The sequence below is a fragment of the Lepidochelys kempii genome, chromosome 15 (assembly GCF_965140265.1).
Source record: "Lepidochelys kempii isolate rLepKem1 chromosome 15, rLepKem1.hap2, whole genome shotgun sequence".
Taxonomy (NCBI): domain Eukaryota; kingdom Metazoa; phylum Chordata; order Testudines; family Cheloniidae; genus Lepidochelys; species Lepidochelys kempii.
The window spans coordinates 362,907-388,929 of NC_133270.1; the positions used below are offsets into that span (position 1 = coordinate 362,907).

At 51.8% G+C, this 26,023-nt stretch overlaps 1 protein-coding gene across 2 annotated transcripts; it reads left to right on the forward strand.

The window, feature by feature from the left end:
• Positions 1-44: 44 nt before the first annotated feature.
• On the forward strand, positions 45-21,476 carry PES1 (pescadillo ribosomal biogenesis factor 1). Of its 2 annotated transcripts, none has more exons than XM_073312499.1 (15): positions 45-190; positions 920-999; positions 6,418-6,571; positions 7,381-7,490; positions 11,517-11,688; positions 12,122-12,211; positions 15,232-15,348; positions 15,643-15,720; positions 16,175-16,264; positions 16,431-16,561; positions 17,114-17,239; positions 17,576-17,760; positions 18,008-18,147; positions 19,292-19,459; positions 20,543-21,476. In XM_073312499.1, exons 1-15 carry the CDS (start codon positions 167-169, stop codon positions 20,627-20,629), a joined length of 1,752 nt encoding a protein of 583 aa, XP_073168600.1. In that variant the 5' UTR covers positions 45-166; the 3' UTR covers positions 20,630-21,476. The 2 variants fall into 2 exon arrangements, with proteins under 2 accessions (XP_073168600.1, XP_073168601.1); XM_073312500.1 differs by having other exon boundaries at positions 18,011-18,147.
• The last annotated feature ends 4,547 nt before the right edge of the window (positions 21,477-26,023 follow it).

Genomic DNA, 26,023 nt, shown 5'->3' on the forward strand with positions numbered 1-26,023 from the left:
GGCGCAGGGCCGCTCGGATGGTGCCGCCCGCGCAGGCAGCGAGAGGCAGCCCCGGCCCGTGGGGTCCTCGGCGCGGCGCGGCGCGCCACGTGGGAGCAGTTGGAGCCGCCGCCTGGAGAGCCAGCGGGCGCGGGGAGCGGAGCGCGGCCGCCGCTGAGCCGCAGCCATGGGCGGCCTGGAGAAGAAGAAGGTACCGGCCCGCGGGGCTGCTGCTGCGCCTCGCCCCTCCCCGCTCCGCTCCGCTCCGCTGCCTGGGCCCGTCGGGGCTCGTCCCCCGCGCTGGGCAGCGGCTCGCGAGCTCGCTTCGCCCCGGAGCCGCCTGAGCCCGCGGGTCCCCGCGGGCTGGGCTCGGCTCGGCTCGGTCTCCTCCCGGGCGTGCCAGGGCTCCGCTCGCTGCCAGCAGCGCGTCGGCCCCGGTCTGCGGCGGGCCGGGCCTGCTGCCCCGGGGCGCCGCTCTCTGTGCAGGCGGGGCACGTGCCGGCACCCGGCGGCCACCGGGAGTGTCCGTCCCCCCCCCGTTAGTGCCCTTCGCGGCGTCGGCTTGCCAGTTCTTAAGGTGCCCACAAATCGCTCTCAGCTGGGTGTCAGGGCACCTCGTGTAAATCCCTTCTTGTCTCAGCTGCTGTGGGTTCCTCCTGCATGCCCTGCGCTCAGGTAATAATCCACAGAATATTGTTGCTATCAATAGATTCCTGAGATCCTAGGTAGCTGTTCTCTAAAGGATCCCCAATTTGGAGGTGAGCCTCTTTTTCTGTATCTCGGATCCTGTGTGGATTAGTCTGCTTAATATCTATACTGAGTTACTCACCTCACCTTCTCTGAGCCAGTCACTAGTTTTCCTTGTGCTCAGTGATCCCAATTCAAGGAAACTTCTGTCCCCTGTGCTGCTAATGAATCTTTGTCCTTGTTTCTTCCTAAGTACGAGAGGGGATCAGCCACAAACTACATCACTAGAAACAAGGCCCGGAAGAAACTACAGCTGAGCCTCGCAGACTTCAGGTAAGGAATGGTTTAGGGTTTCCAAGTGAGGTGAGAGAAGCTGAAAAATGTTGAATTGTCAGCCTTGGATATTGACTTGTTCTGTTCCTGTGTAATGTGACTTACAGTGCAAGAGCTGTCCAGCCTCCTTTGCTAATTTGTGATAGTCCTGCCCTGCAGGGTTCCTCTTCTAGAGGCGAAAGGGGATTCTGTTTGCTTATGTGTATATATATGTTGCTCCTCTCAGCCAGTTCAGTCTGTTTTCTGTGTTAAGGTTGCTAGTAAGCATATAAAGAGATGTGAGCATCTGGTCTTAGGGCTATTCCACACTGGCACTTTACAGCGGTGCAACTTTCCCACTTAGGGGTGTGAAAAAACACAGCCCAAGTGCTGCAAGTTTCAGCGCTGTAACATGCCAGTATAGACAGTACACCAGCGCTGGGAGCTACGCCCCTCGTGGAGTTGATTTATTTAGAGCTCTGGGAGAGCTGTCTCCCATCGCTTGCTGCGACTACCCAAGCCACATTAAAGCGCTGCCAGTGTAGACAAGCCCGTAGTGAACTGTTTACAAAATCACCATTTGTCTACCCTTTTTTGCACATTCCTGGGGCTCAAACTTTAGATCCTCCCCAAGTTGAACTCAGTTGCTCAGAATCTATCTCAGCTAGTACATGGTACCCACTCTCTCTGCATGGAAGCCATATTGGAAAGTTATTAAGGGTAAAACTTGTAACTCCAGGTTGGCCAAGCCCAACTGAGATTCAGATCCTCATGTGTTGCATTGGGAAGCATGTAGACGTGTACAGTGTGGTGCACCATGGGTAGTCCAGTAGCACTGTCTCTTGGGAACTTTGGCAATGCATGGTGAAGCAGAAACAAGTCGTCCAGGGGTGGCTGGCAGCAAGGGTCAACTTCACAGTGTGCAACTCTCTCCTTCCCATAATGTTATCTAACTCCCATAATTTTTCACGTCTTTAAAAAAAAAAAAAAAAATCCCACACATCTGTACAGCCCTCTTCCTTGCTGTTTGTCACCTTTGACAGAATCACGGAGCCTGTACAGCTCTGCCCTATTGGCATGAGTGTTGCAAGCACAGGACGCATGTTCCTTCGGTATTTACAGAGCCTCAAGAAGAACTGAAGTACATTAACTCCTCACTTAAAGTCCTCCCTGTTAACGTTTTGTTGCTGATCAATTAGAGAACATGCTTGTTTAAAGTTGCTCAATGCTCCCTTATAACGTTAAAAGAAAAGGAGTACTTGTGGCACCTTAGAGACTAACCAATTTATTTGAGCGTAAGCTTTCGTGAGCTATAGCTCACTTCATCGGATGCATACTTTGGAAAGTGTAGAAGATCTTTTTATACACACAAAGCATGAAAAAATACCTCCCCCCCCACCCCACTCTCCTGCTGGTAATAGCTTATCTAAAGTGATCATTCTCCTTACAATGTGTATAATAATCAAGTTGGGCCATTTTCAGCACAAAACCCCGATGAAGTGAGCTGTAGCTCACGAAAGCTTATGCTCAAATAAATTGGTTAGTCTCTAAGGTGCCACAAGTACTCCTTTTCTTTTTGCGAATACAGACTAACACGGCTGTTACTCTGAAACCTGTCCTTATAACCTTGTTTATAAGGGACTGCCTGCTTTGTCCACTGCTTGCAGAAAGAGCAGCCCATTGGAGCGAGCTGGTGGGGGCTTGGAACCAGGGTGGACCGGCAGCACTCCTATCGGCTCCCCTAAGTTTCTTGTGTGGTAGCTGCCCACCAGGCTATCAATTGTCGGGCAGTTCAGCTGTCCCTCCCCCCCACTGCCCTGTGCTGCTCCTGCCCTCTGCCCTGGAGCTGCTCCCGAGAGCCTCCTGCTTGCTGTGCAGTGGGGGAAGAGGGGTGCTAATGTCTGGGTGTCCCCCTTCCCGCTGCTTCTGGCCCCCATCTCCCCAGAGCAGGGGAGACAGGATGGGGCTCAGGACGGAGAGAGCTTGCTGGCAGCAGCTGCTGTCTCAACTTGCAGATCTACTTAAAAAGGCAAAAAGAAAAGGAGGACTTGTGGCACCTTAGAGACTAAAAAACTTATTTGAGCATAAGCTTTCGTGAGCTACAGCAAAGGCAGTATACTTAAAGTAGGGTCAGCATACTTAAAGGGGCAATGCGCATCTCTCTCTCACACATGGTGTGTGTCGCTGTCCCCCCTCCCTCCATTCGTGCTGCCTTGTAGTGTGTGGAGGGCTCAGTCAAGTGCTAGTTCATCATTTAACAGTAAGGCATTCCCTGGAAAATATGCCACCGTCTGCCACTTCAACCAAGCTTCACATCGCTGCTGTGTACAGTGTTAAATTTTTGTTTAAAACTTATCCTGTGTGTATGTATATGTGTGTATGTATAATAAATATAAAAATATAGTCTTTTGTCTGGCAAAAAAAAATTTCCCTGGAACCTAAGCCTCTCCTCCCCCCTCTCCCCCCCCATTAATTCTTATGGGGAAATTGAATTCACTTAACATTGTTTTGCTTAAGGTAGCATTTTTCAGGAACGTAACTACAACATTATGCAAGGAGTTACTGTAGCGGGGAACAAGATGACTTCTTGGAGGGCAGATTGCTGTGGGACATAGCGAGAACTCATTCAGGGTTGTTGATGTTCACAGAGCAGCTGTACGTGGTGGAGTGCCTATTCTGGGACTGAGAAATGAACATTTACTGGTGGGATCGCATCAAAATGCAGGCTTATGATGACAAGCAGTGGCTGCAGCACTTTCGTGTGCACAAGGCCACATTCCTAGAACTGTGTTGAGTTCACCCCAGCCCTTCAGTGCAGGGACATCAAACTAAGAACTGTGCTGACAGTGGAGAAGCGAGTGGGGATTGCACTGCTGAATTTTGTAATGCAGGATTGCTACTGGTCAGGTCATTCTCAGCAATGTGCAGGACATAGTGGATGGCTTTGCAGCAGTGGGGTTCCTGACCTGTGGTGGAGGCATAGGGTTATATGCGTGCCATCTGTTTTGGCACTAGACCACCTTGCCACAAAGTACATCAACAGAAAGGACTACTTTTCTATGGTTGTGCAAGCGCTGTGGATCACTGGGCATACTTCGCTGACATCAGTGTAGGCTGGTTCAGGGAAGGGGCATGACACTCATGTCTTTAAGAACACAGGATTGTTCATAAAGTCACAAGCGTGGACTTTATTTCCTGACTGGTGGATTGCCATTGGTGATGTTAAAATGCCAGTAGTGATCCTAGGTGACCCAGCCTACCCTTTACTCCCCTGGCTTATGAAGCTGTACACCGGCCACCTCAACAGCACCAAGGAGAGATTCAGCTATCGGCTCAGCAGGTGGAGAATGACCGTTGAATGTGCTTTTTGGTTGATTGAAGGGACATTGGTGGTGTTTACTGACAAGATTAGATCTGTGGGAAGGAAATTCCCAATGGTGGTAGCTGTCTGCCATGTCCTGCATGATATCTGTGAAGTAAAGGGGAGGAAATTGCTGCTGAGATGGAGGGCAGAGGTGGACTTCTGTCTGCTGAGTTTGAACAAGGGCTGTTAGAGCTCAACAGGGCTATATGGCTCAGGGAGGATTTGAAAGTGCACTTTACTCCTGGGGGAATTCTGCACCGTTGTGTATGTGAAGAATATATGGGCTGTGCATAATTTTTTTTTTCTCTGCAGAAAATACATTCTGCTGGAGATGTGCTGCAGTTACGCTTTTCACCCACCAGGGGTTGCTGTGGCACCAGGACAGAGAGCTTGCCCTCAACAACCCTCCAGTTCATACCCAGGTCCCTTCCCAGCAATTACTTCCCTCTCCCTTAGCTCCTCCGTTATCCCTGACTCCCTCAAGCCTTTGCACTGCTTCTGAGGGGTGTGGGAAATATGGTTCTGTATTGTTGTGTACTCCAAGTTCTCTATTAATATACCTAGTAAGAAATCTATTTGTCAAAAAACATTTCCTGAATCTTTTTGTTGTCTGTATTGTTATAGACATACTTGCTGACATATATTTTTGAAATTAATTACCAAAATAATTGAAACTGATGTGATTATCTTGTTATTCTGACAAATAAAATTGTCAGAATTTTCCATTTTTTGCCACCAAATTCCCCCAGGAGTAGTTCTTTAACAGTGAGCCATAGTAATGCATTGTGGTATACCGTGCTCTCCCTGACCCTGCTATTTTGGAGCCTGTTACGAACTGTGTGGTGCTTGATGTACATCAATGAATATAATACTGACAATGCACCTATTAATTTTCCGGTGCTTGGTGTACATTTATGGTTATTACAGTGTGTGTCACTGACTTTATGGCTTGTGTCCCACTGTGTACGGTAACAAGTAAGTGGGTGCTTTCAGAACTGCTAGGCACTCTGCAGCATATGCTATGAACGAAGAAAGATGAATTCGTTTTCCAAATAATATAAATTTATTCAGTAACAATACCAATGCAAAAAAAGGCTGTGTGGTTTAAAAGCAAATACAATAAAAACTTGTTACATTCTGTTTCGTTAATATATTAAGGGGAAAGAACATTCATATCCATTATAGTTGCACACACTGATGTGTGAGAGCTATGGCTGCTGTATATGTGAAGCTGTTGTCCTTAATATCCCTTGGGGTGGAGTAGCAGTGTTTATTTCCCCCCTACTGTTCCATGACGGTGGTTTGTGGGGTGTTGGTGTCTCTGTCAAGTGTAGAATGAAGCTCTTCAGGTCTGTGGCGTGGCATCAGATTGATTGTTGGCCTCTTTGGCCTTCTGGTATGCCTGACACAGTTCCTTTGCTTTCACTTGGTGCTGCTGCTGGTCCCTGTTGTACCTTTTCTCCTGCGTCTCCCATGCAATCTGCTCGTAGGTGTTTGTTTCTTTGGCTGGTCCATGTCTGTGCCTGTGCCACCGTAAGGTCTCTAGTATAGACATAGCTTCAGCCTGTGACACAGGTATGTTTATATTCTTGGGAAAGTGCCTTGAGTAGCACAGCTGTCTTCGAAGGGGCTTGAATCTATATTCTGAAAGACTGCACATGATGACTTAGGCAGTACTTTACAGATCGTGCTATAAACAGGTATGAGAGAGTGACTGCTGGGCCCAGTGCTGCTTTACACTGTTTGGAACGTAGCCTTGAGTAGCATGTTCCAAACTCTGCTACTGCTCTGTATGCTGCAATGCTGTGTATGGCGACTTAGCACGGATCCTGCAAAGTCAGTTGCAGGGAATGTCCCAAACCACTTTCTAAATCAAACATTAGACCCATGCAGGCGGTGGGTTTGAGTATTTCCTGGTTTTCAGAGGCTTGTTTACCACCCACTGCCCACCTTGTAGAAGGGCACTAAGCCACCTTAACTCTCTATTAGTGAAGTTCAGGGGCATCCCATCACCAGTGCCTTGAGCCACTAGTGCCTTTGTGTGGTTTCTCATCTCCTCTGTGTCTGTGTTGCAGGCGTCTGTGTATCCTGAAGGGGATCTACCCCCATGAGCCCAAACACAAGAAAAAGGTGAACAAAGGCTCCACTGCTGCCCGGACCTTTTACCTCCTCAAAGACATCAAGTTCCTCCTTCATGAGCCCATCATCAACAAGTTTCGGGAGTATAAGGTAGGCTGAGAGGGCCAGCTGAGCTTTGTGAGTTAGATTAGCTCTGTTCCATTTGAAAAAGACATTCCCCTACCACCCCTCTACATACAGGCTCTGGAGCTCCTGGCCTCCCTTGCCTGGGCTGCTGTCCACCTCCCATTAAGCTGTGCGTGTTCCTAACGTGCCATGGCTCTTGGGGCTGCTCTTGTCATGGGCAGTCTGGGCTTTGGAAACTGAAGGAGGCAGGCACCAGCTGCTGTGTGTGACTTCTTAGGCTGGTGGCTTGGTAGAGTGGGAAGCTGCGGATCTGAAGCCTGCCTGGGAGTCTGTCACTGCTGATGCAGATTCATTATTCATTGCTGTGGATCCAGCTGTGCTTGTTAACATGCCACAGGACCTTTGCTTAGGATTCTAGGCCTGTGTGAAGGACGCAGCCCTAGTGGTGGGGCACTTATATTGGCAGTAGAGAGCAATAGTGGGCTTTGATTCTGAGTGGGTGGAGGTGCCTGGTTTATTACTATGAGCTGAAGCCAGCATGAGCCAGTGAAGAGAGTAGTGGACTGGGAGCCAGGACTCCGGGGTTCTTTCCCCTGCTCTGCTCCTGACTTTCTGGGTGACCTTAGGCAAGTCCCCTTAGTCCTCTCTGCCACTGCGTAGTGTGCTGTGAGAAGGCAGGTTTTGAGGCCTGTTTCCTGTTGGTCTGTTAATCAAGCCCTTGGCAGTGATGGGAATGTGCTGTATGCCTTGACCTGAAGTGTGATAGGTGCAGGAGGTGGTCACATGATTGCATTCCCTTGTATCAACCCCTTGGCCTCTCTGTCTCTGCTCAGGTATTTGTCCGGAAGCTCCGGAAAGCGTATGGGAAAAGCGAGTGGAACACCGTGGAGCGGCTGAAAGATAACAAGCCCAGCTACAAGCTTGACCACATCATCAAGGAGAGGTGAGGTGGAGGTTGCCAAGGCTGGGACACCGATAGCACGGTGTGAAACAGCCCTGTTGTTGTATAGCAGATAAGGTAGGCTGGCTGGAACTTAGAAGGCTTAGTCTGATTAGCGAGAATCCATCCGAGCAAGCAGCTGGACCAGGGACTGTCACGCCCCCCAGCAGTAGGACTTGTACCTGGGACACTGCTTGGGCTTGACCTCAGGCAGCCTCTTCCAAGCATCGAATCCCACGACTGCAGCTCATGTAACTGACTCATTCCAAGATAGAATCACAGAAGTGGAAGCAACCTCAAGAGGTCGTCTAGTCCAGGCCCCTGCACTCAAGGCAGGACTAAGTATTATCTAGACCATCCTTGACTGGTGTTTGTGCAACCCCCAATAATGAAGATTCCATAACTTCCCTAGGCAATTTATTCCAGTGCTTAACCACCCTGACAGGAAGTTTTTCCTAATGTCCAACCTTGCTGCAATTTAAGCCCATTGTTTCTTGTCCTAGCCTCAGAGATTAAGAAGAAGAATATTTTTCACTCCTCCTTGTAACAACTTTTATGTACTTGAAAACTCTTATCATATCCCCTCTCAGTCTTCTCTTCTCCAGACTAAACAAACCCAATTTTTTCAATCTTCCCTTATAGGTCATGTTTTTTAGACCTTTGATAATTTTTGTTGCTCTTCTCTGGACTTTCTCCAGTTTGTCCACATCTTTCCTGAAATGTGGTGCCCAGAACTGGACACAATACTCCAGTTGAAGCCTAATCAGCGAGGAGTAGAGCAGAAGAATTACTTCTCGTGCCTTGCTTACAACACTCCTGCTAATACATCCCAGAATGATGCTTGTGTTTTTGGTTGTTTTTTTTTTGTTTTTTGTTTTTTGCAACAGCAATACACTGACTCCTATTTAGTTTGTAAAAAGAAAAGGAGGACTTATGGCACCTTAGAGACTAACCAATTTATTTGAGCATAAGCTTTCGTGAGCTACAGCTCACTTCATCGGATGCATACTGTGGAAAGTGTAGAAGTGTTCTTCTACACTTTCCACAGTATGCATCTGATGAAGTGAGCTGTAGCTCACGAAAGCTTATGCTCAAATAAATTGGTTAGTCTCTAAGGTGCCACAAGTCCGCCTTTTTCTTTTTGCGAATACAGACTAACACGGCTGTTACTCTGAAATTTACCATTTTGTATGTGTGCAACTGATTGATTGTTCCTTCCTAAGTGGAGTACTTTGGATTTGTCCTTATTGAATTTCATCCTATTTACTTCAGGCTGTTTCTCCAGATCATTTTGAATTTTAATCCTGTCCTCCAAAGTACTTGCAACCCCTCCCAGCTTGATATCGTCCGCAAACTTTATAAGTATACTCTCTATGCCATTATCTAAATCACTGATGAAGATATTGAACAGAAGTGGACCCGGAACCAATCCCTGCAGGACCCCACTCATTATGCCCTTCCAGCATGAATGTGAACCACTGATATCTACTCTCTGGGAATGATTTTCCAACCAGTTATGCACCCACCTTGTAGTAGTTCCATCTAGGTTGTATTTCCCTAGTTTGTTTATGAGAACGTCATGCAAGACGGTGTCAAAAGTCTTACCCAAGTCAAGATATACCACTTCCCCCCATACACAAGGCTTGTTACCCTGTCAAAGAAAGCTATCAGGTTGGTTTGACACAATTTCATAGAATATCAGGATTGGAAGGGACCTCAGGAGGTCATCTAGTCCAACCCTCTTCTCAAAGCAGGACCAATCCCCAATTTTTGCCCCAGATCCCTAAATGGCCCCCTCAAGAATTGAACTCACAACCCTGTGTTTAGCAGGCCAGTGCTCAAACCACTGAGCTATCCCTCCCCTCAAATCCATGCTGACTGTTACTTATCACCTTACTATCTTCTAGGTGTTTGCAAATTGATTGCTTAATTATTTGCTCCATTATCTTTCCAGGTACAGAAGTTAAGCTGACTGGTCTGTAATTCCCCCGGGTTGTCTTTATTTTCCTTTTTATAGATGACTATAATTGCCCTTTTCCAGTCTTCTGGAATGTTTCCCATCTTCCCATGACTTTTCAAAGATAATTGCTAATGCCTCAGATATCTCCTCAGTTAGCTCCTTGAGTATTTTAGGATGCATTTCATCAGGCCCTGGTGATTTGAAGACTTCTAACTTGTCTAAGTAATTTTTGACTTGTTCTTTCCCTATTTTAGACTCTGATCCTACCTCATTTTCACTGGCATTCACTATGTTAGACATCCAGTCGCCACCAACCTTCTTGGTGAAAACCGAAACAAAGAAGTCATTAAGCACCTCTGCAATTTCCACATTTTCTATTATTGTCTTCCTCCCTCTTTGAGTAATGGGCCTACTCTGTCCTTGGTCTTCCTCTTGCTTCTAATGTATTTTTAGAATGTTTTCTTGTTACCTTTTATGCTCCTAGCTAGTTTGATCTTGTTTTGTGCCAAGGCTTTTCTAATTTTGTCCATACGTACTTGTGTTATTTGTTTATATTCATCCTTTGTAATTTGGCTGAGTTTCCACTTTTTGTAGATGTCTTGAGTTTTAGATCATTGAGGATCTCCTGGTTAAGCCAGGGCGGTCTCTTGCCATGCTTCCTATCTTTCCTACACACTACGATAGTTTGCTGTTCCTGTGAGCTGCATCGTTGCCTTTAAAATGTTTATAAACCACTGCTTATGAGTTGAAGAGACAATGGGGCAAAGCAGGGTTGAGCCTGCACAGCCTTAGTACAAGTTCCAGGCCCCAGGGGCCTGTGTGATACCTAGCAGGATGTCATGGGCTCCCCTTCTCTCCCTGAATGGTGATTTCAAAGATGATGCTCGGAGTCACTCCCAGAGGAATGTGAATCCTGCAGATGATCTGCCCAGTCACATGGTGACTGCAGTGAAACATGAAGGATGCACCCACCAACGGTGCCGTAATCAGCACAGCTGATCTGTGTTCCAGTGTTGCCTGGAGGCCTCAGCTGAGGTCAGGGCCCCATTGTGCTAGGTGCTATACAAACACCTCATAAGAGACAGAGAGCTGACAGTCTACATAGACGAGACAGTGGCTGGGAGGGGAAACAGCCAGAGAAGGGAAGATGCACAGCAGAGCCAGAAGTAGAACCTAGGCCTTGTGACTCCCAGATCAGCAGCCTAGCCCAAGCCCATGCTGCCTCCCATCTCTTTTGGTAAGAGCTTTGTTGCAGGGCTTGTTCTATGTGTGTAAAGCACCTGTTGTCTGACAGCGCTACGGGGCAGACTTTCAAAGGTCAGTGGCACCAAACGATGCAGTGAGGCGCCTACTTTTGAAAACTGCCCTAGGTGCCTAAATATCTTTTGAGACTCTGTCCCTCTCCTCCTGCTGACTGTAAAGGTAGGTCTCAGGGTACGGCCAATCACAGTAACACCGGTAGCAGTGCAGACCAGCTGGACACTGGAATCCAGGTGTGGTGGTACCATAAACAGACCAAAGGGAGTGTTCACAAGCTAATGTGGCGTGGGTTGGTGAAGCGTGCATTGTACACAATGCAAACATATGCAGCATACAAGCTAGGGATCCGCAGGTGTTTGCACAAGTCAGGCAGCAGGAACATGATTTATTCTTGCACTAGTGAGCTTCCCAGGCTTCTCCATCTTGTTCCTCCCCACTGTGTATTTCCTCTTTGCCACAAGTGTAGGTGTCCATGCGGGGGCTTGTTATTCACTACCTGCCTGAATGGCACCAAAGTGGGTCTGGACTCCAACCCCACACTAGGGTGTCTGCAGATCCCCTGGCTTTGTTGGCATCTGGTGCCAGCTGTGGTAGTGAGGAGCTCAGGGATGAGGAAGCCTGCTCTCTAGAACTGGTCTGAGATGTCCCCAGACTTGGTTCACAGGGGCCACCCAACACCTGTTGAAAGGCTCCAGTTTTTGCCACTCCTGGGCTGGGTGCGAGTGCCGCCTTATTAGCGGTGTGGGAGGATGCTGCTATTTGGAGCCCCCTCCTGCTCTCACCGGGATTCTCTTCTGTGGCGGATGCAGGTACCCGACCTTCATCGATGCCCTGCGAGACCTGGATGACGCACTGTCCATGTGCTTCCTCTTTGCCACCTTCCCGCGCACTGGCAAGTGCCACGTGCAGACCATCCAGCTGTGCCGCCGCCTCACCGTGGAGTTTCTCAACTACGTCATCGCCTCCCGCTCCCTGCGCAAGGTGAGAGTCCCCTGCCAGCGCAGGCCCTTCTCCTGCCTGGGCAGTGCAGTGAGGGCATCGGCGAGAGGCACCCTGGTGTGGCTGGATGGGCAGCCAGTTGGGCTCAGAGATGCCTTCGGTTCCAGAACATCTAGTCACCAACTAATGCTTGCCCTGAGTGTTCCCAGGGAAAAGCGGGGGAGAGGCCTTCTGCAGCAGGGCAGCACTATGCTGTTGTCAGCATGTGCTCTGGAAAAAATTCACTCCCTGGATAGCGAGGGGTTAAGGGATGTCCGTCTCCTGCCTAGTACAGATCTGAGAGCCCTGCTTATGCTGCTGGAGGGTGGAGGGGGCCTCAATACATGTAGGATTCACAGTGCACTGGCCAGGCTGTCTCCTTTCCTGCCAGCAGCCGTGCCCCCCCCCAGCTCCTCTCCCTTTGCTCTCCCACCAGGTGTTCCTGTCCATCAAAGGGATCTATTACCAGGCCGAGGTGCTGGGGCAGCCCATCACCTGGATTACTCCATATGCCTTTGCCCACGATGTGAGTACCGTGCGCTCTGCTCCTGTGTCTATCTGTCCATCCCCCAACCTCCCTGAGGCCTGTGAATAAGATGCCGGGGGGGGGAGGCTCTAGTATCCTTCCATCAGTATGGGGGTGGGGGAGTCCCAGGAGAGTGCAGGGTGGCTCCTCGAAGCTGCTGTAGCTGAGCTGCCACCCAGGGACTGCATGGTGCTCAGGATATCATGGGGCCTAATGCCCAGGGAACCGTCTGAAACAGCCTCTCACCTGCCCCTCTGGGGAGCTCCTGCCTCTGGGTCAGAGTCATCACCCTGCATGCACTAGTCAGCAACCCTGGAGCCCAGCCAGCTCATCGTTCTCCTCTTGGGCTGGAAATAATTAACTTTAATTACTTCTCTGAACTTTATTAAAGATTAACGGGCTGGGTGACTGTGAGTGGGATGGAAGGCGGAGGGAGCGGAGCCTTCCCTAGCAAGCTCCCAGACAGTTCTGGTTGGTGGAAACTCAAAGCTGGTCCCATCAGAGGGGGTGGGGTCTCAGCCCTTGTCCTGGGGTGGGGTCCCTCATTAGCTGCTAATTGTCTCCACAGAGGCCAGGTCTGAGCAGACTCAGGGCAGTGTGAGGGGTCCTTTGCTGCCCTCTGACTGCTCTGCCAGATAAGCTGGGGGGAGTCTGTTGTGATCATCTTGACAAAGAAGCTGAGATTTGTTTCCAGTTCAGTTGTGCTGGAGCTGGGACTTGGAGAGCAGATGAGGATGCTAGTGTCTGGGCTTCAGGAGGGGAGCCAGACTGTTAGACTACAAATGTCATCTTCTGTAAACTCTCCTTTATATGAAGGCTGTGAGGTGCCACAAACAGGACTGTCCTTTGCTGCGCAGGTTAGAAGTGATATGAGAGTGCGAAGGACAGCGAACAGAGCAGGGTCCTGCAGGGACAACAGGGTGATCATGTTGTCACGGATTTTTGATGCACATGCACAAGGGGGCAGAGTTAAGGTTGAATGGCCCCTGCTGCCCCTGCTCGTCAGCATTTCACTTTGCCACTGGCTGTCTCTCTCTCCATACTTATCTGCCCCCTGCAACCATGGCATCTGAGTCCCACAGCGCTGCCGAGAGGGCTGTTGGCCCCGTTGTACAGGTGGGCAGTGGAGGCACAGAGACTAAATGACTTGCCTTAAGTCACAGGATGTTTGTTGCAGAGCAGGAATCGAACTCGGGTCTTCCCAACGCCAGGCTAGAACGCTGGCCACTGGGTCTTCCCTCTGGGTTTGCTCTAGTTATAGATTCATAGAGTGAAAGTCAGACGGGACCACTCTGATCATGTAGTCTGACCTGCTGAATGACACAGGCTGGAGAACTTCACGCCACAATTCCTGCATCAGGCTCAGAACTTCTGGCTGAGCTAGAGTATCTCTTTGAAGATCCTGCTCTCCTCCCCTTCTGACATGTCCTATCGACCTCAATTTCTAGTTCCCCCTGCCCCAGGAAGGTCTTGTCTTTTCTCTTTTCTCTCTTCAGCCTCCCTTCCCCCCCACACCCAATGTCTCTGCTGGGTTATTCATTTACTGGCTGGGGAGCTGCATTGTGCCCCTCCAGTTAACTAGAAATCAATGACCTTTGCTGACCTTTAAGACACTCTAGGGCCTCTCCTAAGATCTGCCAGACCCCTGCAGACTGAGCAGCAGACAGTCCCAGAGATGCTGTCCAGCCATCTCCAGCTGAATCTGCCCAGTCCAGGGCTTTGACCACAGGCGGCACTCCTGTGCATTTTGCTTTCTCTTGGTGATCCCCTGGAGGGTCTCCACGGGTCATTGAGCTGAGTCTCACAGGCAGGACCCAGGAGCCCTCTCTGTTAATTGTGTGCTTTAAGACCAACCTCCCATCTTCTTGAGACTGCGGTTGCAGGTCTGCCATGCTCTGGGGAACCTCTCTTGCATGGGTTGATCTTCGCTTCAGGGTTGACAGAAACGTTCCCTTGTTCCTTGGCTGCCCTGGGGTTCCCAGGGTAGAGTGTGGGTGACATGCAGCCAGTGCCATGTAGAGGCCTACTCTGCTGCTAACGCATCATACCCTGCCCTGCTAGGGGACCGGGTGGGTGGGACTCTGCAGGCTCCCTCCCGTCAGCCCTCAAGGACCTTTTCCCAAGGTTGTTACCTCCCAGCAGTGCCTGCTGAGAGCGCTTAATGAGCAGCCTGGAAATCGCTGGCCTGGGGCATGGAGGCAGCTCCTGTGAATGCTGGGTGGGTAACTGTGTGAGATGGGGCTGGGGCAAGGGGGATGAGTCTTAAATGCAGAGTCAGTGAGTTTCTTCCTGCCGTTGCCTGGAGATGGAGTTCTCCCTGGCTCACTGCACATGGGGCTGCTACCGCTGCAGAGGGCTGAACAACACCTTGTCCCCTGGTCGGGGGGAGACAGCCCTGTTCAGCTGTGTGCTCCAGCTCTTGGAGCTGAGCATTTGCCAGGCAGACAGTTCCCAGGCTTGTGTGGGGGCAGGGGCGATACAGTGGTGTTCTCTGAGTGAAACTGAGGGATATAGGCGCGGGAACTAGGGTTTCGGGGAGTGCTGCAGCGCCCCCAGGTTTCACTGTGAGAAGTTGCTTTACAGCAGAGGTCCCCCAGTCTGTGCTGCATGCCCCTCTAGGGGGTGCTGAGGAACATTTTGGGGGCGTGTAGCTGAGGTCTGGGTCAGCCCCCGGAAGGGTGGGGAGGGAGCGCCACTCAGCTCTGCTCCTTGCCCCGCCACTGAGTATTGGCTGCAGGGCCCGGGGCTCCACTCCCAGCCCTACATGCGGGGTCCTGTCTGCCATTGGCTCCGTGCCCGGCCATGCACCTGATCCCGGCTGCAGGACCCATGCCCGGGGTTCTGCTCCTGCCCCCCAGCTATGGTCCCAGCCAGGGACCCCTTAGCCCTGTCCACATCCTCCTGTCCCGGAGCCACAGCCACTCCTGGCCCCAGCTCTGCACGGGGGAAGGTGCTGGTTATCACTGCTTCCCCCTAAGCTCTGTTGATGTCCCTGGTTGACCTCCCACTGTCTCTTCCAGCACCCGACGGACGTAGACTACAGGGTCATGGCGACCTTCACGGAGTTCTACACCACGCTGCTGGGCTTTGTGAACTTCCGCCTCTACCAGTCCCTCAACCTGCATTACCCCCCCAAGGTGATGGGCGGAGGGCACCACCGGGGTTTACGATCCCAGGCCCCTGGTAGCAAGCGGAGAGGTGACTCTTGCAGCAGGCCTGGGGGACTGCAGTGTGATCCAGGTTCTTCCCCTTGCCCGGGTGCTTAGTGTAGGGGAGACAGCCTGCCCCTACTGGTGGGGAGGGAGTGCTGTGGGTGGGCCCAGCACAGTCGGATCCTGCTGGAAGGGTGGTGACTGCCTGAGAGGCTGGGGAAGGGAGCAGCAGGATCATGCCAGACTCTGGCCCTGCCTTCACCCCTCTCCTCTCTGTAGATTGAAGGCCAGGCTGTGGCAGAGCAGAAGCCGGAGGAGGGGGAGGCGTACGCCATGGACTCAGAGAGCTACATGGAGGTGAGAGGCCCTGCCTGCCATGCGGACCCCACATGACACCCTGGAGCTGGTTAATGGGCCATGGGCCGCCCTGCATAGCTGGACACTCCCCAGCTGGCCTGGGGGTGGGGCACAGACCCTGCCATTCTTGGCCGCCCTGGCTGGGGGGCTGGGCCCCTCTCCCTGGTGCACTCGTTAACGTTTGTAGCCATGCAAACAAAAGGGACCTTGATCTCCAAGGCAGGGGCTAAAGGGGAGCCATTCCCCAGTGACATGCAATGGACCAGGTGCATTATGGGGCTTCCTTTGAGCCCTTGGGTATTGGCTGCAGCTGGAGGTGGGATACGAAAGAGGACCCCTGTAGGACCTACAGCCTGCTATTCCTGGGTCCTGCCCTGGGATCTTAACCACCTTTCCGGCAGCCTCCCCCATATGAGAGCAGTGTGTGACACATTGCTGGTTTTTCCCACTGCAGAAGCTGTCAGCTCTGAGTGCCAGCCTAGCCCGAGTGGTAGCACCAAACCCAGAGGATGAAGTGCAGGTGGATGAGTTCCCTGTGGATGGGGTAAGAGCTCAGCAGGTTGAATTTATCACTGCTCCAAGTCCCCCCACACCTCGAAGGAGGCTGGCAGGGAAGGGACTGCCACAAGGGAGGGGGCTCCCCGCTGTCCCTCCCCTTGTCTGGGGAGGGCATGGTAGAGGAGCCTCTCATAGCGCCTTGCTCTGGCCAGGAGAGTGCGGAGCAGGAGGCAGCGAGGAAGAAGGAGCAGGAGGCAGTAGAAAAGCAGAAGAAGCTGTTTGAGGGGCTGCGGTTCTTCCTGAACAGAGAGGTGCCTCGGGAGCCCATAGCTTTCATCATCCGGTACGTGCTGATCACACTCCTCCTCCCTCAAGGCGAGCCCTGGGGATAGGGCGAGGGACTTGGTCTGAACTGGGTGGGTACCAAGTCCAGGAGTAAGTGAGGAGCAAGGGCAATGTTAGTGATGGAGGAAGCCCATGAGCCATCTGGAGATCCTCTAGCCATGAGAGCAGGATTAACCCAGGCGTGATACTCTGGGGAGCCCAGCCAGTGTCCCTGCCTGCGAGAGCTACCCAGCGAGGCTGGGGTGAACGAAGTCCCTGGAGCAACCTTGAAGCCCTGCTGTGGCTCTGAGAAGGTGCTGTGGGCCCAGGTGCCTAGGCACATTCCCCTGGGCCCCTTGACAAGGTTGAGGGAGGGGATCTGCATTCCTGATCCTCTTGACAATCCAGCTTCTCCAGTCTTAGCCTCGTGGGATGTCACTGTGTCCCTGCAAGTTTCCACTGCAAACAGTGAGGCCCCTGTGTGTCCCGCATAGGACTCTGTTCCTTGCCCCTCAGCTGGTGCTGGGCCCTTCCCACCCAGCCTGATTCATGGGCGTTTCTCATTGGGCAGGTGTTTTGGAGGCGAAGTGTCTTGGGACAAGTCCATGTGCATCAGTGCCACCTACGATGTGAGGAATCCAACCATCACCCACCAGATTGTCGACCGGCCCAGCCTGGGAAAGCAGGTGATAGGCAGGTGAGCTCTGCATCTTTGCCTGGGTGAGATCTGAGCCTCTGCACAAGCGGCAGGAGAGGCCAACTGACTGTCCTGCTCTGGAGCCATTCAGCCCCCCTCTTTGCCCTCAGAGTTTCTGCCCTGCCACCCCTGGGCGCCTGTCTGCTGGCTTCAGTGCACTTTGAGCCAGGCCCCAGTGAGGTGTCTGCCCCAATCCCCTTCTGGTGTGCAAGTGGCCTGCTCCATGTTCTAGGGACCCCGCTGGGGGTGGGGGCCATGCACCCACATCCACTTCCTCTTGGCTCTTCCTTCCCTCCATCCCTCTTGCTCACTCCAGCCCTCTCACCACCCTCCTAGGTATTACCTCCAGCCACAGTGGGTGTTCGACTCGGTCAATGCTAAGATGTGCCTCCCGGTGGCTGATTATTTCCCCGGCGTGCTGCTGCCCCCGCACCTCTCGCCCTTCGTTTCAGAGAAGGATGGGGACTACATCCCACCTGAGAAGCTGAAGCTGCTGGCCCTGCAGAAGGGCGAGAACCCAGGTAATGGGGGGGCCAAGTCCCAAGGATCCAGCCAGCTTTCTCACCTTGGGCATCCTTTGCCTCCCTCTGGGCATCGGTCCCTCCCTCCTTTTGCCTCCTCGTCCCAGGTTATCAACAGGTCCTTTAGGAGCACAGACCTGGGAAACATTTACCTGGGTTCTCTGCCAGCCTATGCCAGGCTGGTTCTTCCTGCTCTGCTTAGGGGTTAGAATCCTGAATGGTAACTCTGCTCTCTTGACTTCTCTAGCAGAAGAGAGCAGAGAGGAGGCGGAGGAGGACAGTGATGAAGATGATGATGATAATGAAGGCTCAGAAGGAGAAGAACACTCTGAAAAGGAAGATGAATGGAAACTGAAGAAGCTGGAAGAGCAGCGATCCCAGGGAAAGGTACCATGCATAGCCATGGAGCCAGCGTGCCCTGAAGGGGACATCCCCATTGTGGTGCAGCTCTGGTCAAGCTCCATGCCTCCCCGTCTCAGCCCTCCACTGGGTAGCACCTGCTGGAGGCAGGTTGCTGAATGGCTTCCGTTCTGAACCCTCTGCTCACCTGTGCAGAACACTCCCCTTTGAGCCAAATGCTTCCTGACTCGGTCTCTGCAGGTGATGTCCCTTTCTGAGAGAGCAGGGGTTGGGCAAAGGACTTGGAGCTTGAGGTTTTTATTATTTTAAGGAGTTAATTTTTTTTTTTAATCTTTGATGGGGCTCCTGCAGAATGGGCTGGGACCTCGGCCTGGCCAGGCCAGTCCAGTCTTTATCCAGGGCTAGCACCTGCCCTTAAAGCATCTCCAGCTTCTCTGGAATCTGCATAGTGATCATGCACAGCAAAAACCATTGCTACGCTCACAAGTGAAAAATCGAGACACTGTGTGTACTCATGGGAGGTTGGAGGGGACAGGTCCCCCTCTGTGCCAGTCCACAGAGGACAGGAGTCTGCACAGCCCCAGCTAGGTAATGTTGGCTCAAGCAGTAGCTGCTCATGCTTTTGGCTCTGGAGGTCCCCGGTTCAATCCCTGGTGCGTTGGGCGAGATGGCAGCTGTCACATACACATGTGTTCTAGGGACGTGTATACGTTGTCTGAGGAATCTTGAAACTTCCCCCAAGCCAGACAGTGCCATGCTTTCTTCTCTACTTTTTCTAAAAAAAGTAGAAAGGAAACGAATCGCAAAAGCGTGAGGGAGCACAGCTGAAGTTCCTGTCACTGGTGGCGCTGGGCACGTGCCCTCTTTCCCATCACAGTCTCTGCCTGAATTCCTTTGGGGGTAGCTCCGAGGACCTCCAGGAGGAACCTTGGTGCATTCTCTGCCATGACGTTAATGGCAGCTTGTTAGTGGGGCGCTAGCTGAGCGCTCTGCCTTACCTGCAGGCAGTTCTAGCTCATGCTGCCCTGGCTGCTCCAGGCTCAGCTGTGGGATTCCCTCAGGATAGGGCCAGGGAAGGGGCAGCACCATCTGCAGGGCTGGGGGTGGAGTCCCTTGCAATGGATGCAGCAGGGGGCTTCTGAGGTCACTGGCTCTCTTGTGCCCTCCCCAGAAGCTGCCAGTGAAGGTGTCGGCTGGCATTGTGCGGCTGGAGGACAAGCAGCAAGCAGCCCAAGAGGAGCAGAGCGAGGAGAAGCGTCTCGCCATCATGATGATGAAGAAGAGGGAGAAGTACCTCTACCAGAAAATCATGTTTGGGAAGAAGCGCAAAGTTCGAGAGGTATTGTGGCCAGCGCTCGCTCCCCAGCATGGGGATGAACCCCCTGGTCACTAGAGCAGAACTATAGGCCTTAACACTCAGCCTGCTCCCACCACAAAGTGCACACTGGTGAAGAGAGGTGGGTTACCCTAATCGAGCCAGGCTGCAGCGAGTTCTAACTGGATGGGGTGACACGGCACTGGGGAGTGCTAGGCCAGAAACCATCCGCACGCTGTGTAATATACCGAGTGAGGCAGAAACTGGCCAGTCCCCCACTTCTGGGAGGTAGGTGGGCATCATCCCTGCTTAACAAATGGGGAAACTGAGGCACAGAGCCAGTGACTTGCTCAGTGTCCCAGGGAGGGTTGGAGCCTCCATGGTGATTAGAACAGAGTTGCTGACTCCCAGCCCTATACTCAGTCCATTAGGCAATGCTGCCTCTCTATGGTATATACAGAACAGGAGAAGCCACCGAGGGAGGATTGTGCATTCGGAGACTTTGGCCTGGGTTCAACAATGATGGAAATGATCGTGTAAACTTCCTGGGGTGGAGGGGGGCTTTTTCTATAACAATTCCCCTGGCCCACTTGGTCTGTAATGTACACTTCTCCCCCGGCCCCCGTACCTCGCCTCTGGACTTGGCCCTTGGGGCTTTCCCCTAGGGCTTGGTGACATTCCCCCCACACACACACCCCAAGTTCTCGCTGCCTGCCAGGGTAGATGGAAGTTTAAGCCTGGTGCAGAGCTCTGGCCTGGGAGTCAGCAAGGTTAGGTCCCTGAGGTGGTCCTGGGGTGTCCCAGGTGGCCTGTGTCCATGGCAGTGATGTGTACTGTGATTCACCATTCCCCCCACCTTCCCCCCCACCCCCCCAAAAACAAAAACAAAAAAACTAGAGCTAGTGAGTGACTTAGCTAACCATCCTGATCCAGCAGCAGGCCCAGAGCTTAGGGGTGGGTGGTCCTGGCCCAGAGGCTGAGATCAGGGTATGATCTCCTCCAGTGTTGGAGGGGGTTCGAATCTGGCTCTGGCATGACTGTAACAGGCAGGGGGAAGAACTGTTGTCAGTGTTCAGGGGTTAATCTGGGCGGTTTCTCCCCCCGCAGGCAACCAGACTTGCTGAGAAGAGGAAAGCTCATGATGCTGCCATGAAATCAGAGAAGAAGAAAACCAAGAAGGTGCGACGGGAGTGATGGGGCTGTCAGGCTCTGCCCTCCCTCCAGGACTGGAGCTGCCCCTTGGCCTGGGAGACCTATTTTCTAGGCTGTACCTCGGGCCTCCTCCATGACAGGCCACACTGAACAGAAGCCAACAGCATCTGGCTGGCCGTGATTTTCAGCTCTGTTGATGCTCTGGGGACACCCCCAATTACCGCTTATCCCCTCTATTTAAAAACAAAACCAGCCTCTTCCCCCATCCTCCGGGATCCCATCCAAGGCTCCTCCATGGGGAGGCTCCGGGAGCTTTCTTTGTCTGCTTCACCCGCACCGATGCCAACAGGTCATGGGTGGGAGGGGGCAGTGGATTCCCCCACCTGGTCTCTCCCAGCAGAGCCTCTAGGTAGGCAGATGAGGGGTGTGGAAAAGGAAGAATCCTCCCCGTGGCTGCAGCAGATCATGGATTCAGCCAAAGGTCCCCAGAAAAGCCAAATGGCCTGTTAAGTGTCAGCAGCTCTCCCTGGGTTGGGGAAGGAGAGGCTGTGCCTGGTGCAGGCGAATGTCTCAGGGCTCTGGGTCGTACAGAGCTAATGGTAAAAACGGGACCCAGGGTGAGCTGGCCCAGGCCCTGAGCTGGGGCTCCTCCAGCAGGCTGGGTGCCTTGGAGCTTGTGGCAGGTGCTGCTCTCAGAGGGAGGGTCCCTTTGCTGTTTGCTTTACAAGCTGGGGATCTGCACAGTCCCTTGCAGCCAGTGCAGGCAGGTTGTGGGGCCTCCCGGGAAAAGCTGCCTCAGCCCCCCCACCCCTGAGCTCCTCTCCGCACAGGGGCTGGGGCCTGAAAAGGGCTGTGATTTTACTGTACTTTAGTAAAGTCAACTTTCACAGCTGGCCTCCCGTGTGGTCTGTTGCCCCCTGTGAGCTATGGTAGCTCAGCCCTCTGTGACAGCTGCTGCCCTCCCAGCCTCAGGGCTCTGCTCAGTAGCCTCCAGCTCCTTTTATTTGACTCTAATCTCTTGAGAGGGAAAAGGTCACTATTCAGAGTGAACTCAGTGAACCCTGGGTGAATGCAGAAAACCCGCTGGGTGCGGCTGGCCCACTTGGGTGTCTGTAGCTATAAGCAAAAAAACCGAGGAGTACTTGTGGCACTTTAGAGACTAACAAATTTATTTGGGCATAAGCTTTCGTGGGCTAAAACCCACTTCACTGGATGCATGCTGTGGAAAATACAGTAGGAAGATACATATACATATGTGCTAATCCATTGTCTACAGCCATAGCTCCAATGTCTACAGCTAAGCTCTAAGATAAGTGGAGAACACTTCAACCTCCCTGGTCACTCGATTACAGACCTAAAAGTCGCAATTCTCCAACAAAAAAACTTGAAAAACAGACTCCAACGAGACGCTGCAGAATTGGAATTAATTTGTATACTGGACACCATTAAATTTGGCTTGAATAGAGACTGGGAGTGGATGGGTCGTTACACAAAGTGAAACTATTTCTCCATGCTAATTTCCCCCCCCTACTGTTACTCACACCTTCTTGTCAACTGTTTGAAATGGGCCATCCTGATTATCACTACAAAAGGTTTTTTTTTCTCCTGCTGATAACAGCCAGCCTTAATGGATTGGTCTCGTTACAGTTGGTATGGCAACACCCATTGTTTCATGTTCTGTGGATATATATATTCCTACTGTATTTTCCAATGCATGCATCCAGTGAAGTGGGTTTCAGCCCCCAAAAGCTTATGCCCAAAAAATTTTAGTTTCTAAGGTGCCACAAGTACTGCTCAGTTTTTTTTGCTGATACAGACTAAACAGGGCTACCATTCTGAAACCTGTAGCTATATGGTCACTGCAGGGCAGAGAGATGCTCCAGTGCCGTCTCCAAGGATGGTGTGAACAGGACTGATTGTGTGTGTCTCACTCTTCCCACGAGCCACAGCTGCATCCCTTGAACTCAGTCCCAGGGCACCTGTAGAGCGCTTTGGCCATGATCTGACTCTTTCCACCCCCCCACTCCCTTTGGCCCCTACATATAGGTGAGGGGTGGGGTTGGGCTGTCAGTGATGCTGCGTGAATTGAGTGCTCAGCACCCCTTGTCAGGCTGGGAACCTGCTGACCTGGGGCGGGAATGCTTGCGTTGCCTGGCTAGTCCTGTGTAGTCACCTTGCTTCTGAGACGTTAAACCTCCCCTGTGTAAGGGGGTGAGGTTAATGTGAGGGACTAAGGCAAGTGCCGGCTGGAGCCTGGCCAAAGGCAGGCTACTGCCTAGTATTGAGGGGCATCAGCAGCCTTAAGTATTTTGTATGGCCCCAATTATCTTAGCCGTGTGGGTGTCTCATAATATTTGATGTTTGTCCTCACCTCACCCCTGGGAGGCAGGGCAGAGCTGTTGTCCCTGCTTTACAAATGGAGAGCTGGCACAGAGAGACCAAGGGACTGTCCAGGGTCTCACAGGGAGCCTGGCTCTGCAAGGAATTGAACCATGGTCTTCCAAGTCACAGAATCACAGAATATCAGGGTTGGAAGGGATCTCAGGAGATCATCTAGTCCAACCCCCTGCTCGAAGCAGGACCAATCCCCAATTTTTGCGCCAGATCCCTAAATGGCCCCCTCAAGGATTGAACTCACAACCCTGGGTTTAGCAGGCCAATGCTCAAACCACTGTGCTATCCCTCCCAGATGAGCACCCTAAAACCTGGGCCATCCTTCTCCCCAGCCCCACTCTGCTAGTCCAGCCTCAGGCCCAACCACAGCTCTCTCCAGGAATTGCTGCAGGTTACACACACTGCTTTGAGGGCTCCACGTTCTAATTCATGCCTGTGTGTGTTTTCAAACGGAGGGGGGAGTAATGGGTTTTGAAATAACTAGCTGTGATCTGGCCCTTTTTATCAGATCTCAAAACACTTTGCAATGGAAGTCACTAGCCCCATTTTACAGATGGAAACAGCCACAGAGAGATGGTGGGATTTGCCCAAGGTCACCAGTGGCAGAAGTGGGAATAGAACACAGGTCTTGAGTCCCAGTCCACTACTTCTGAATCTGGTCTGTTATACATGCAAGAGACATGGGCAACTTAGTGAAAAGGGTTTTACCATTAAGGGCAAGCAGGCTTCAAGGTTCCACGCACCCACCAGCTGAGAGCTGAGTCAGTTGGAGCTTATGGGGGAGAGGTTATAAATATGGTAGCTGGAGACAGCTCTGTGGACTCAGTGGTGGATTGGCACAGGACAGAGATGTCTGCTGAGAAGGCAACATGCCAGTACTTGTACCACTTCAGATATGGGCTCTGGATTCCAGGTCTTGCTAGAACCCACAGAGACTGGGCTGTTGGCTCAGAGACTGGGATTGCTGCTGGCTGGGAGGAGGCTGTTAGGAAGAAAGAAAAAGAAGAAAATTAGGCTGATTTGGCATGATTTGTTCTTGACAAATCCATGCTGGCTATTTCTTATAACCCTGTTATCCTCTAAGTGCATAGCTGATTGTTTAATAGTTTGTTCCAGATCTTTTCAGGTATTGAAATTAGGCTGACTGGTCTATCATTCTCTGTGTTTTCTTTGTTCCCTATTTTAAAGACTATGTTTAAAAAGGTACTATGTTTGCCTTGCCCCGCCCTCTGAACCTCACCCATCCTCCATGAATTCTCCAAGGGCTTGTCTATACTGGCAAGTTCTTTTGATGAAACTAATGTTGCCAAGGAAAAATCAACAAAAGCAAAGTCGCCAAAGCGTGTTTACATGTGACAGGTTGTGTCCACATTTGGGGCACCTTTGTCAACAGTGAGAGCAATGGACTGTGGGTATGTATCCCACAGTGCCTGGTGACAACATCTGTCACTAGGTGTTGTGGAAATGGAACCTGGCACATCCTGGGATGTGCAAAATGCACCGTCATGCACCGCTTTGTGTCCCACCCCTCCAAAGGTCTCTGGCTTCCTTTCGTGCTGTTTTTCCAACTCCCATTCTTTTGTAGTGCGCGCCAGCATCTGCAGTGAGCGGACGGATCCCGCACTTCTCTCCTATGTGCTGTTAGTTGTCATGAGGACATCGCGCATGGCAGCACAGTTACTCTCTGAGTTACTCGCAAGTTGACAGGATGAATTGCAGGCACCCAAGTGTGATATGGACGGCAGCAACTTATCAGTGCTTTGTGCATTCACAGAGCAGCTGCATACTGCAGAGTGTTGCTTTTGGGCGAGGGAAACAAGCACTGATGGTGGGATCGCATTGTCATGAAGGTGTGGGATGACGACCAGTGGGTGCAGAACCTCAGGATGCGTAAATCAACCTTCCTGGAGCTCTGTGCTGAGCTGGCCCCGACCTGCAGCACAAGGACACCAGATTGAGAGCTGCATTTCCAGTAGAGCAGCGTGTTGCAATTGCTGTGTGGAAGCTGGCGAATCCAGACTGCTACCAGTCAGTCGCAAGTCAATTTGGAGTAGGAAAGTCCACTGTTGGGGCTGTATTGCTCCAAGTGTGCAGGGCAATAAATTGTATCCTGCTGCATAGGACCGTGACTCTGGGAAATGTGCATGAAATAGTGGATGGCTTTCCCTAGCTGTGACGGGGCAATTGATGATTCCACTTTTAGCGCCAGACCACTTTGTTCTGAATACATCAGTAGGAAGGGATACTTCTCCATGGTGTTGCAGGTGCTTGTGGATCACTGGGAGCGTTTCACAGACATCAGTGCAGGCTGGTCTGGAAAGGTGCATGATGCATGCATCTTCAGGAACAGTGGCCTGTACGGAAAGCTGCAGGCGGGAACTTTCTTTTCAGACCACAAGTTCACAGTGAGTGATGTGGAAATGCCCATAGTAATCCTGGGAGACCCAGCTTACCCCTTACAGCCCTGGCTCATGAAACCTTACACGTGGCACCTGGACAGCAGCAAGGAGCATTTTAACAACAGGCTGAGCAGGTGCTGCATGGTAGTTGAATGTGCCTTTGGCCCTTTAAAAGCTTGCTGGAGGTGTCTCAATGGCAGGCTAGAGTTTACTGAGGGTAATATTCCTGTGGTCATAGCAGCGTGCTGCACTTTGCATAATCTGTGTGAATCTAAGGGTGAAAGGTTTGCTCTGGTGTCGAGCACTGAGGCAGAGTGCTTGGCTGCACAGTTCGAACAGCCAGGGCCGGCCCACAACATTTTGGCAACTGAGGCGGGGAGCTCAAATGACGCCCCCATGGCCCCTCGCTTGCACCAAAACTTTGAAAGGCTCTCTTCAAAACTTTGAAGGCTCACCATGAACATTTGTGTCTATGTATCTCAGGAAAGCTCCTTCCTGCTTAGATAGAAAAGCTTCCTTTGCTTTCTTTCTTTTTCTGAATGCTGCCCCAGAGAGGCATTTTCTTCTTTCACTCATGACTGCTGTTCTGGGCCAGCTATAGTGGCTCCCAGCACTCCGTTGAAGGGGACAAATAAGCAGGCTG

What these genes read in the sequence shown, in the direction of transcription:
- PES1 (XM_073312499.1), top strand. Translation starts at nt 167, where the DNA reads ATGGGCGGCCTGGAGAAGAAGAAG. An exon ending in ACCTGCATTACCCCCCCAAG is followed by an intron (nt 15,349 to 15,642) that starts GTGATGGGCGGA and finishes TCCTCTCTGTAG; the next exon opens with ATTGAAGGCCAGGCTGTGGC. An exon ending in ATGAGTTCCCTGTGGATGGG is followed by an intron (nt 16,265 to 16,430) that starts GTAAGAGCTCAG and finishes TGCTCTGGCCAG; the next exon opens with GAGAGTGCGGAGCAGGAGGC.